The sequence below is a fragment of the Salmo trutta genome, chromosome 9 (assembly GCF_901001165.1).
Source record: "Salmo trutta chromosome 9, fSalTru1.1, whole genome shotgun sequence".
Lineage (NCBI taxonomy): Eukaryota > Metazoa > Chordata > Actinopteri > Salmoniformes > Salmonidae > Salmo > Salmo trutta.
In genome coordinates, this window is record NC_042965.1 from 32,268,350 (window position 1) to 32,281,264 (window position 12,915).

Here is a 12,915-nt window from a genome sequence, read left to right on the forward strand (position 1 = left end):
GGTTCGTGAAGATAACCAAGAATTTATAACTTTCATGATGAGATTGAAAATAAGATAAGATTGACTGCTATCGATGTAAAATATTACTAAGTATTTTAAGAGTTTATTCAGAAGATAACAGCTCTATAAACGTTCTTCTGTGGTGCCCCGACTTTCTAGTTAATTACATTTACATGATTAGCTTAATCAGGTAATATTAATTACAGAGAAATAATTTTATAAGTTAGCATGTCATATCACTTAATCCGGCATAGCCAAAGACACGACATAATGGTGCCCCCTGTGAGGACTCTAAAACTAAGACGCACGTTGGGTCAATGTGATAACGACATAATGGAGCCCCCGTGCGAGGAATCTAAAATAGGATGAAGCTTTCATTTTGATTCAGCCTATATAAAATTGAAAAACAGATTACATAATATACCAAGTTGATTATATACATTATGGGAATTGTAGATCGGAATTATTGGTGCCTGTGTGCTCTGGAGAATCGCCTCAGTGTTGTGCTCTGAGGTAGTCAGTGGGTAGCATACCCTATACAGTTCTGTATGAGGGCTGATAAAGCTATCTGATAAATAGCGCGTTTGGCCAAACGCTGGGCTATTTCTGCCTCGCGCGTTTCAGACGCGTGTTGGCTAGGTCATTATTAATTTCTCGAGCGAGGACAAAGACCCAGCCGATTGAAATTTAGGAGAGATTAGCTTGACCAGTTTATAAGTATCTCTTTGTCTGTCTCTCGCGTTTCGATGCGAGGAGACCACGGTGCATTTTGTTGTTTACCGCGAGTTCCGGTTAAAACATCGTCAAATATCGCCGAAAAGGTTTTGAACATAATACGTTATAAGTAAAACCTTTCCCTTGCCAAGGGAATCCTATGTGAGCATTTCTCAGGCATCATGTAGCATTAGCTTGCTCGAGATGCTAAACTAACAAAAGGGAAAACAGCCATTTTGTTTGTGCCACATTGTAATTCATCCGACTTGCGGAACGAAAGTCCTGCCCTGGGTACTTCCGTTGATTTCAACGTGTGCCAGCAGACTCCCCTATGAGAGTCACCAGTACTTTCCTTCAAATAATTAGTCAGGTGACACTCAAGTCGTTACTCATGATATCCAGACGGATATCGATGTCTTATTCAGTTGAACTAATAAGTGAAATTGCCAGATTTACATTCTCAAGTGGATCTTTTAAAAAAAAAAATTATCCAAATTGATGAGTTTTCTAAATGAGACATTGTAATCTTTTTTTTCCCACATTAACCTAGATGAATAAACCTCTCAGGTTAATTAAAGTTTAAATCCCAAATAGCCTATACAGGTTTGATTTATCATTAAAATTGATCAATCAGTAAAATTTGGTTTTTGCAAAACCCATTCAGTAATCCAGTACTGACAGAAGTCCCGCCCCAGCGGGAATCCCATGTGGCTTCGGCCCAAGGAAGAAGTGTACCATAGTGGGAAGTGTTCCCAACATTTAATCTACTGTTTACACTTATGATATCCAATCACTGGAGATGGCACGGATTATCATCTCATTCAATTTAATAAGTTAAATTGTTGAACATACCTTAATGTTCTTGCAATCAAATGATACACTTTTAAACTTCCCAGATTAACCTGGATGAAGCAATCTCAGGTTAACTCAAGTTTAATACCCAGATAGCCTACCCAGGTAGGATTAATCATTGGCATTGATTAATTCATTCAATTTGCTTTTGCAAATTCATTCACATCCAACTTCCACATTACTGGTACAGTACTGATGGTTCGTCAACATCTATAAATAGATTAAACTTGTCTTTGCAGCTTCCAATGAATTCCAAACCCAAACATTGAAAAAAAAAATAGTTACATTCTTCCTCTAAATTTTTCTAATAATGTGCAAGCTACCAAAGGAGGTGGTCACCACTACTCCACTAATTAGTGAACCTCCACCCATAATAGGATTGATCTCTGACCTCAGCAGCGATACCAACCCTAATTATGCCATTAGTGAAAAATCAGCCGAAATTGCGAACGCTGTCCAAAATCAACCATCAAACACAGGCTTTGTGACGGTTCTCTCCACTTTAGCACTTATGTATCGCCATCAAAGGTTGGCATCGATCCAATACCACAGTGCACAGCTGAAGCACGTGCAAGACATGGCTAACATGAGGGCACAGGTGGAGAGAACTGAGCAACTATTGACAAAAGCAGGAAATGGAAACATTCTGCTAGTCGAGGAACTGCGTTTGAAATCGGAACAATTAAAAGTAATTGCAAATACTTATGACGATGAACGAGCACAAGCTCTTCAACAAAATCATATGCTACAGGAACAACTCGATTTAGCTAAAAATAAATACGATGATGTCCACGCCAAACTAGATAAATCTGAAGAGTTATCTACAAACAGGAGCGCTCAACTTGACAACATGCATGCTGTTTTGTTGAATGTTACTCAAAATAACACGGTGCTCCTCAAAGCGCTGCAGACCAAAGACGACAAGTTAATGAACACAATGACTAAGTTGGATGATAAATCAGCAGATCTTATTGAAGTCGCTGACCAAATGAATGATGAGAGAACTCAGGTGATGAGGTTGGAAATATTGATTTCTAAGCAAGCAGGGGAAATCTCATCACTGAATCTCTCGCTCCGTACTCGAGACCTCTATCTGCAAACCATGACAGATAAGTTTGAGACCGAAAGGAGCAGGTGTGACACTCACGTGTCCAAAATTGGTACTCTAAGCGCTCAAGTGGACTCTGCAATGCAGCATAAGACCACCCTTAGGTACCAGCTGGAGGAAGTCCAGAATGGGCACACTCTACAGCATGACTACCCATCCAAGCAACCGGAGTCCGGTACTCAAAGGAGTGAAGACGATAGGTTTCAGACATTGCATCCATCATGTGTCCCTCAGTCTTCTCCTCTTGGCCATTCGGCACTGAGTAATATGGAGCCTCTTGGCCAACAAAGCCAAAGCTTGGCTTCTCCTCTTGGCCTTTCGGCCCCAATTTCTCCACAGGATGAAGCCAACCCTCTCCGCCCGCTTGGCGCGGAATACCTTGACAAACTCGTCAAGAATTTCCCCACCTTTGACCCCGTTCCAGGTCAGCCAAACGATACTGAGACGTTCCTAGCTGACATAGAGGACGCGTTGGGTGGCTACCCGAACGCTACGGGTTCTGACAGGGTTTACCTGTTGAAGCGAACGTCGAATAGACACGTGACGAGGTTCATTCGCCTACAACAGCAACACGTGCTAAATGACTACGCTAAACTTGCCACAGCTTTGAAATTAGAATTCAGTGGTTCTGCGACTCGCAAACACGATAGCTCACTGGCTAACACGGTCAAACAAGCTCGAAACGAACACCCACAAGCTTTCTATCATAGGCTTCGTTCAGCTTACTTTGGCCTACTCACAGAAACAGGAATGGAAGAGCTGTTACCATTCAAACAAATGTTTCTGTTGAACATGTATCCCACCTTCATTACCTACTTGGGCCCTGCAGCCCACGTTGGCTTGCCTATCTTACAACTCAGAGAGCTTGCAAGCACAGCTTTTGAGGCATCAAAAGCTCGCAACGCTAAGAGCCCTGACCACTCGGTTTTGAAGTTTGACCAGGAGCACTCACTCCAGTTAGAGGGTGCATTATCAGGTATTGGAGCGTCGAGAGCTGACGCACAACAACAGTTTCTACCACGAAACCATGATTCCAATAACCGCCGCGGTCGAAATAACTGTAAAGTACGTCGCCTTCAAAACGACTACCGCTACAATCGACCTGTTCGCTACGTTCCTGTACCCAACCCACACAAAGTGTCAGAACACAAGGGTAACAAAGGGTTGAAGGACGATCAAAACGTAGACCAATGTTCTCCAGAAGTCCCACTACGGGAAGAACTAAAGCGAGAACAATTTGAGAAAAGGGTAAAAGATAAGTCACAAGGACTAGACGGGGAATTACCGGACACCAGGTCCGCAGGAATTAACACCCATAGCAAGGACGTTAAAGTTCAAATTTCTCCCGCTCTCATTCAAGACCCTATCCAGGGCCCGCTTGATCAAGAAACAAGCCCCCGGGCTCGGTCTATAGACTCCGATACAAAAGTTGCGAAGGTAAAGGTCAAACGCTTAGTTAAAGCCAAGCCCACTCAAAATCGGAAAAGTCAATCTGCTTCCATCTTGAACAGACATGGCACATCACGTCGTTGCGAACGACCACTCCACTTTGTGGGGAATATGTCCACTAACCACGAATCTAAACGGCCATACCTGGAAACAGTCCTGGAGGACTGCTTAGCTTGTCAGGCGCTAATTGATTCGGGTGCGACAATATCACTCATCTCTCAAACATTGTTTGATGATCTCAAAAGGGCTTTGAAGCCAACTAAACGTTGGTTAAAAGTGGAACGATGCGACACTACACTTCGAGGGGTCACTCAGACTACCTCGCCTCTCACATTGAGAGTCATGCTGAAACTACACTTCCAGGACGTATCGCTCGTTCATCCTGTGTATGTTACCAGCCTCGAAACTGTAACCCTGCTACTTGGAGCAGACTTGATGGATCGGTTACTCCCATTGATGGATTGGAAAACCAACCAGGTATGGTCACAGGCCACAGTGCCTTCTCCACTGACCACAATGTCTTCCCCTAACGCTAGCTCCAACGCAGTCCTTCACGAGGGGTACCTGTCAAAAGCACCCCTTGGGAAAAAGACGTGTAGAAACCTCTTGGTGCAGAATCCGATCCCAGGAGATATTACGATATCTCGACACATTCCATCAGCCAATCTGATTGACCATTCTTTTCATGATTTCGAGCCAGCTGTCTCTGTGAATGAGCAACTTCCCTCCTTCTTGCAGTCGTGCAATACGGTAGTTGAGATGAACTTCTCTGGCCCTTCGGACACTTCCGCAAGCACTGCGGCCGTCTCAGCAAGAAAAACATTGATGTGCAGAGTACACTCTGCTTCCGATGATACACCTTCTGCTTTGTTGGGGACTGTCACCCCTTACAATGACACTAATGGCGTCAGTCCAGCAACTGACCCGATGACTCCCATTGGTGAAACACTTTGCGATATCACAGACCGATATCCTCGTCTCAGTTTGCAGGTACTGAAGAGGTTGCCACACGCGGACGCGGTGGTGACTGACAGACCTCGACAGCCACTGAGGGTGTTGAAGCACAAACACCAGGAGATTTGGTTGAAAGGTTACAGCCATTCTCATAATAACGCGGCCACTGACAACTCGTACATAGGGTCCGACCTTCTCGTTTGCGCCTCGGACACCAACACCACCCGCTGGTGGGGGGGTCCCGAGACACAAAGGGGGGGAATAGTAGCCCAGACCCATGATGAGCCTCATCGAGGCCGGTGGGGGGGTCGAGACTACGGACAACACCGTACGAGGCCGCCAGAGCATAAATCAAATCTAGTTGTAAACTCCCCTATGAGAACAGTGAGGAGCAGACAGGCCCCTAGACGGGGATTATCTTAGAACACATCTAAGATAGTACTGAGGTGTACCACACTGGTCGTAAAGGAAGTCCAGTGGACTTGTCCACCTCCAAAACAAATGGCAACAATAATCATTCCTTGCCATGTGTAGGTTCAACTACAATACAACTAGTAATATGCTCCAATCATGTGTTCCGGTAGATAATATTTCAGAATAAATCGGTAGGACAACTGGACCCCTTGAATACCAGTACCAATACCACAGTCAGTCCAGCAACACTAAGTAAGAGGATTAGTAACCTCACAAGTTAAATTGCTATTGATAATAGCGACATAGGAGTCACTCAGAGTGCAACACAGGGAAGGGAATCTCCAGTGCACTCTTCCAATGGTTAACACATGCCACTAATAAATAGAACCCTCCGTTCAGGAGAAAAGTTATTAGAAGTCATGAACCATGATCACACCACGTATGACTGGTCCAATACTTAAAGAGTACTTCCATCGTGAGGTTAGCTTCTCCGTGGATAACATAGCTATGAAATAGACTTCATACCTACCGCCACTACAATAGTGGAAGACACCGTGACTTGTAGAAAACTACTACAGACTCCCTTGACACCAATTCTGACTGACCTCCAGGCATTGACCTGAAAATTACCTGACTACGTCAGACTCATTCTGAACAAGTTGTAATCTGCCAGGATACTTGGTTTTCTTCCCTTGACATGCGCGATTGTGTAAGCATAAACGCACATGCACAACGGAACATCCAATTAGGATTTATGCTAGGATCACTTAAGGGTCCAAGCAAAATACCAGCCTTAGTAAAGTTGAACATTTACTTCTAGGCCTTTGACTCTACAGCACTCACCAGTTTTCTAACCAGAAGTCCATAGGTCATCCTGTAGACTGCCCAAACTAGTGCCTCACAGCTGTAGACTTATCATATAGCTGTCAACTTAGGATAGTACCCTAAGCGCCACCCCGCAAATTAGGAAAGCCCTAGATATGACATTAGACAATGCCATGATAGGGTCATTTTGCCAAGACCATGGACGTAGATAGAATACAGTCCAATTAGATGATTAAGGTGGCATAACTATTTTGTTTTGTTTATGCTTTCATTAATTTTGTTTCATTTTCTTTGGCACATAGAAAGTGATAGAGCCATAAACAACTCCCCCATACAACCATCAGTTAGTGCCACAACGCCGCTCATTTGGGAGGAAATGTAATTATATATTTCATGAGTGTGTGTGCATTGTTAACCTCTGCCTAAGTTACTGCCCAGATATTCCAGTCTGGACGACCAGACGACGGGTCCGGAACGGCGATCCCAATCCGGACATCCGCTGCCGAGTCATGGAACGGACATCTTCATTTGCAGAGACCCTACCCGGGTCGACCACCAGAGGGGGGACTGCAATAGCAACCACCAACTGGACATCCGCTGCACAGCCTTGGAGCGGACTTCTTCTTCATTTGCAGACACCCTACCCGGGTCGACCGCCAGATGGGGACCACAACGATGATCCACAACCAGGACAACCCACGTTCATTTTTATGTTGGTTTACAACATGCAGGTTAATCGCAAGATTGAACCCAACATGGGGGGACTGTCATGACGTTGGCCTGTGGGTAAGGTTTATGACCCCCCATAAATACCTTCTCCCTTCCCCTCTCTCTCTGACCCTACTGAAGGACTGGAATAGCCTGTGTTAAATATAGAGAGTCTGGGAACATCAAACAAATGGGGAAAGGAACCATCTTTTGCTAATAAAACCAGTTGGAAATATGCTTGATAACGTAATGAGTATGTATGTCAGTTCATTGTTATCTGAGACATTATGATTGATGGCAGGACAACATAAACTGTACCGGAGAAAGTATACACCCTCTAGTTATCAGAGTCACATGGAATTGTTATGCAATTGAAATGTTTGATATTGAAATTGTTTGTTAGGAGATTAAATGTAATTTAGCTTCCAAATGAGAGAATTGGGTTTTCATAGGTAAAGTGCCCTGCCGATCAGTGGCCAACCCTGTGAAGAGACATGGGGTTATAAACGATGAAACCCCTCCTTTCCCCTCTCCACTATATAAGTCTTTGACGAAAAGACATTCCGGGTTCCAGTACGAGAGGTCTGCAGCCTCGACGTTATAAGGACAGACATGTTAACTAAATCATATCAAGAACAGAACTAAGCCAACCTCGGCGTGAGCTATGGTATGAACTGGTATGAACTTTGAGCTTATTCACTACAGAAGTGATACTTCCTAGCCGTTGAGTTAGCCGCTGCTAACGTGGGCTAGGAAAGGACGGACGACGGATCCAGTCTAACAACCAGACGAAGATACCACCACCATTGACATTCTTCCACTACACAACAGGAAGATCTGTTGGCCAACCACGGCCAGCATCTACGACCAATCTACCGAAGAGCAGCTCAGAGTAAATATTTATTGCATTTTCCTTTTCCAAATGGGCGGTAATTTAGAATGCATAAGATAATGTATTTACGATAGCATAGCTGCTGTTTCTGTGTTCCTAAATCTTCCCGCTCTTTCATTCAAGCCCAACCCCCTTTTCCTTTGTGTAACCAGCCATGATACAGGCTCAGTCCACCAGGACGTTTTCTGTATGACATCATATGAATTCTGTGTATTTGTAATTCTGTGTGATTAGTTAGGTATTTAGTAAATAAATAATTAAACCCAATTTTGTATTGCTGATTCAACTTGTTAGCCAGGGTTCGTGAAGATAACCAAGAATTTATAACTTTCATGATGAGATTGAAAATAAGATAAGATTGACTGCTATCGATGTAAAATATTACTAAGTATTTTAAGAGTTTATTCAGAAGATAACAGCTCTATAAACGTTCTTCTGTGGTGCCCCGACTTTCTAGTTAATTACATTTACATGATTAGCTTAATCAGGTAATATTAATTACAGAGAAATAATTTTATAAGTTAGCATGTCATATCACTTAATCCGGCATAGCCAAAGACACGACAGCATGGTAGTGTTGCCATTGTTTATAAAAGTTTTTCCTTATAATGTCGAAATAAACATGTCTCCAACCCCCATATCACACACTCACAAACTGAAATATATGTGTGTCAGGGGAGGACGACTCATAATAATGTCTGGAACTGCGAGAATGAAATGGCATCGAACACATGGAAGCCATGTGTTTGGTGTATTAGTTACCATTCCACTAATTCCACTCCAGCCATTACCACAAGCCTGTTCTCCCAAGTTAAGGTGCCGCCAACCTCCTGTGGTGTGTGTACATTGTATAATCAATTAGTGAGAGAGAGCCTCAAATATCACATCAAATGTGTATATCCACTCTATTGTTGACAATAGAGCCTCCCACAATGCAGGCAATGACTGCAGCATGAAGTTGGTGAAGAGCAATTGCAGAAACTTGCAGTCGACTGCAGTCAAAACTTCAAATCAAACTTTATTTGTCACATGCGGGGTCAATGTAATAGTACAAAACAAATGGAGGGGGGGGGGTCAATGTAATATTCTGGTGGCCATTTGATTAGTTGTTCAGCAGTCTTATGGTTGGGGGTAGAAGCTGTTAAGGAGCCTTTTGGTCCTAGACTTGGCGCTCCAATACCGCTTGCCGTGCGGTAGCAGAGAAAACAATCTATGACTTGGGTGACTGGAGTCTCTGACAATTTTATGAGCTTTCCTCTGACACTGCCTATTATATAGGTCTTGGACTGCAGGAAGCTTGGCCCCAGTGATGTACTGGGCCGTACGGACTACCCTGCAGAGCAGTTGCCATACAAGGCGGTGATGCAACCAGGATGCTCTTGATGGTGCAACTGTAGAACTTTTTGAGGATCTGGGGACCCATGCCAAATCTTTTCAGTCTCCTGAGGGGAAAAGGTTTTGTTGTGCCCTCTTCACGACTGTCTTGGTGTGTTTGGACCATGATAGATCGTTGGTGATGTGGACACCTTTGATCACAGGATTTTTGTAAAGTTCATGCAGTCGACATTTAGGTGCAAGTCAGAAATATTTTATTACCACAATGCAACACACTTTGAAAGTCAGTGACCAATGATGGTCACCGACTTGACAAAGGTGATCCACTCGAAAGCACCCAATGGGCCGTGACCAATAGCATCAAATCCATGATGTATTGTTGGTAAATGGTGACTGAATGAGCTACAAATAATAATGAGTAGCATGATTTGAGTAGTAGACGGCACAATATATATTGATATATATATAAATTAAGGATAGCCAGGGGCACACTCCAACACTCAGACATAATTTACAAACAAAGCATTTGTGTTTAGTGAATCTGCCAGATCAGAGGACCATTTTCCTGTCCTGCTAAGCATTCGTAATGTAACAAGTACTTTTTGGTGTCAGTAAAAATGCAGTGGAGTAAAAAGTACGTTATTTTCTTTAGAAATGCAGTGGAGTAAAAGTTGTCAAAAACATGAATAGTAAAGATACCCCCCAAAACTACTTAAGTAGAATCTTACTACTTTTTTTCTTAAGTACTTTACACCACTGTCAGTCAGTCGGCAGTCGCCTGTACTATCGGCTTCAACATCGAACAAGACCAATTTTGGTACCTATAATACAATACACTTTGAAAGGTAGTGACCAATGATTGTCACCGACTTGACAAAAGTGATCAGCTCAAAAGCATCAAATCCATGATGCATTGTGGGTAAATGGTGATTGACTGACTGACTGATATACAAATAGTCAGTCGGCTGCAATGTCGAACAAGCCCAATTTTGGTCCAATAATGCAACACAATAAAAAGCGGCTTGACAAAAGGGATCCGCTCAAACGTTCTTGAATTTGTCTTGAGTCTGAGGTCACTGGTATCCTTCTATCACAATAAAACTACAATTCCACACATGCCAGGCTGTAGACGTCATAACTAATTGCAAGAACCAACTTCCTGGTGGTAGAGTGCCGGATCAGCGTGGGATAAAAATAAAAATCTCCGTTAAGTGAGTATGTTAACTTAATTATACCACTGTTATATAGCCTTGATTGAAATAGTTGTCGCTGTGTCTACTGCGAAACTAGATCAAAGTTGCTAGTTCGATGAGGCTGTTTTATAATGCAAATAAGCTAGCTAACTACCTAACGCTAGCCTAATTAATTACAGACGCTAACTGACTTTATGTAGCTAACGGTTAGTGGCTAAGCTAATGTTAGTTGTAAAGAGGCAATCTGTCTTTTGCTTCTCCAGTACTAAAGTAATGTCTATTCAGTGCGTTGTGCATAGGCTATTTCATGCTCATGGAATAGCTCTTTTGGGCGTGGAACTATCTGTGGTTGAGACTTTAAAATTACAGAGGCAATTTGACTGTTTTTCACTTGTTTACCAGTACACGGTAGGTCTAAAGTCCAGCATACAAGACATCCAATGTAAACATAACATTGGTTAGATTTGAAATGAGAAGATGTCACCAGTTTCTGAAGCTGTGTGTGGCTGTAACAACAGAACCTAGGCTACTTCCATTTGACATTAAGTCATTTAGCAGAGGCTCTTATCCAGAGCAACTTACAATTAGTGCATTCATCTTAAGCTACCTAGGTGAGACCACATCATTCGTATAAAGTACATTTCCCCATAACAATTTATCAGTCGGTGCTAGTAGGAAAAGCCAAGTGTGTTTATTTTGGGGGGAGTAGCAGCACCTGTTGGTGGGGAGTAAATTGTACCCAGTCAGCAGTTTAATGTTCACCAGGGCAACAGTGTGTAGGCAGTGGCAATGTTTTGTTGCAAGCTTCTTATGTTTAAATAATAAACCTTCTGGTTCCAGGTTTGGGATTGGAGTTGCTGTTGGCGATCAGGATGATTGACGTGCGGGCGTGGGCGGAGTACCTGGTGGAATGGGCGGCCAAGGACCCGTACGGCTTTCTGACCACTGTCATCCTGGCGCTTACACCCCTCTTCATCGCCAGCGCCCTGTTGTCGTGGAAACTGGCCAAGATGATTGAGGTGCGCGACCGAGATCAGAAGAAGAAGCAGAAACGTCAGGAGAATATTGCCAAGGCCAAGAGGACCAAGAAAGACTGAGCTGTGGAGGGAGAAAGAATAGCTACAGTACACAGCTATGCTCAACACTCTTCACTTGCAACACCGCTCCCCCTTGCCTCCTCAACCCAGTCCGGTGCAGGACCACAGACCATCACTCCTGTCCAGTGTAGGAAGGATTGTAGGCCCGACATGGTGGCTGTACAGAGCTGAGAGGGAACTGTATAGACAGAGGAGGCTCATTTGATTGGGCTATCAGCGTGTAAACTGGGATTGTCTGATTATGGTGGTGTTGCAGTACTTAGCATTCCATTTGGAACAACTCCACTCCAATGATTTCATTAACTACTTTGATTGTTTTTCTCCATTTTAAATGACTTATTACATTTCTGAATCACTTGCTTGTTTTTATGAAATGAAGTTCTAAATAAAATACGCTTGTATTTCTTGCAAAACATAATTCCCCATAACCCTGCCTGTATGACACTTAATTGAAAACGGTTGAGTTCCAACCCGACTTGATGCTCAGGCATTGCACTGCATCAACCAATGGTTGTATGTCATCAACTGTTCAGTCGGGCATAGACTGCTATATCATAGCTGATAATTAAACACCTATCCAATCATTTTGAGAACTGGCAGGAGTCTGGTATGGACTCGGGCAGGAACTCGACCAAGATGTGCTCCAGGTAGTTTTCATGCATGGGCTTCATTTAGTTAAAAATAATGTTTGGTTAAAAGGTTTGTGGTCTCAGATGATGGGGTGTATATCATACCACACATGTAAAGCCATAAAAAAACCTTGTCACACTGAAAATATTTAATATATGTATGCCATTTTGGCAAACACTAGATCCAAATCAACGTACAATAGTGTGTGCATGCCTTTTTGTATGGGTGGCCCCAGCGGGAATCAAACCCACCATTATGACATTGCGATCACCATGATCTACCAACTGAGAAACACCGTACCTCATACTTGCCAGCACTTACATCACATCCCAGTTTGCTCAAGCCTGGTAGTTTAATTTACAATCCACAAAAAATCATCAAATATACCTTGATTACCTACAACACAACTCGTATACAAAGCCTTTACAGTATAGTTGGAGAGATCAGAAAATGTGTCTTCCACACCCCATGAATGCCACACACTATATCAAGTATTCCCTGATTCAATGCAATAAAAGGTTTTTCATGTAGGAGCTGAGAGCTCCCATTAGTTTACATGTCTATTGTTGTATTCATTACTGCAAACCATAATAACACGCGTTGCAGTGGAAACCGCATATGTCAAATTTGTACAAGCATTTTGTTGAAGTGTGCACTAATGAATACGATCCAGTCCACCTTCCAGCCCCAAGTTCCCTGTACTAAAGGAGAGGGATTATGAAGCTTCCTTCCCATCATCCTTCC

The 12,915-nt window shown here is 43.1% G+C and overlaps 1 protein-coding gene across 2 annotated transcripts; it reads left to right on the plus strand.

The window, feature by feature from the left end:
* The first annotated feature begins 10,357 nt into the window (after nt 1-10,357).
* On the plus strand, nt 10,358-11,969 carry LOC115200411 (small integral membrane protein 15). 2 transcript variants are annotated; one of them, XM_029763472.1, is made up of 2 exons: nt 10,358-10,462; nt 11,285-11,969. In XM_029763472.1, exon 2 carries the CDS (start codon nt 11,317-11,319, stop codon nt 11,539-11,541), a length of 225 nt encoding a protein of 74 aa, XP_029619332.1. In that variant the 5' UTR covers nt 10,358-10,462; nt 11,285-11,316; the 3' UTR covers nt 11,542-11,969. The 2 variants fall into 2 exon arrangements, with proteins under 2 accessions (XP_029619332.1, XP_029619333.1); XM_029763473.1 differs by having other exon boundaries at nt 10,388-10,466.
* The last annotated feature ends 946 nt before the right edge of the window (nt 11,970-12,915 follow it).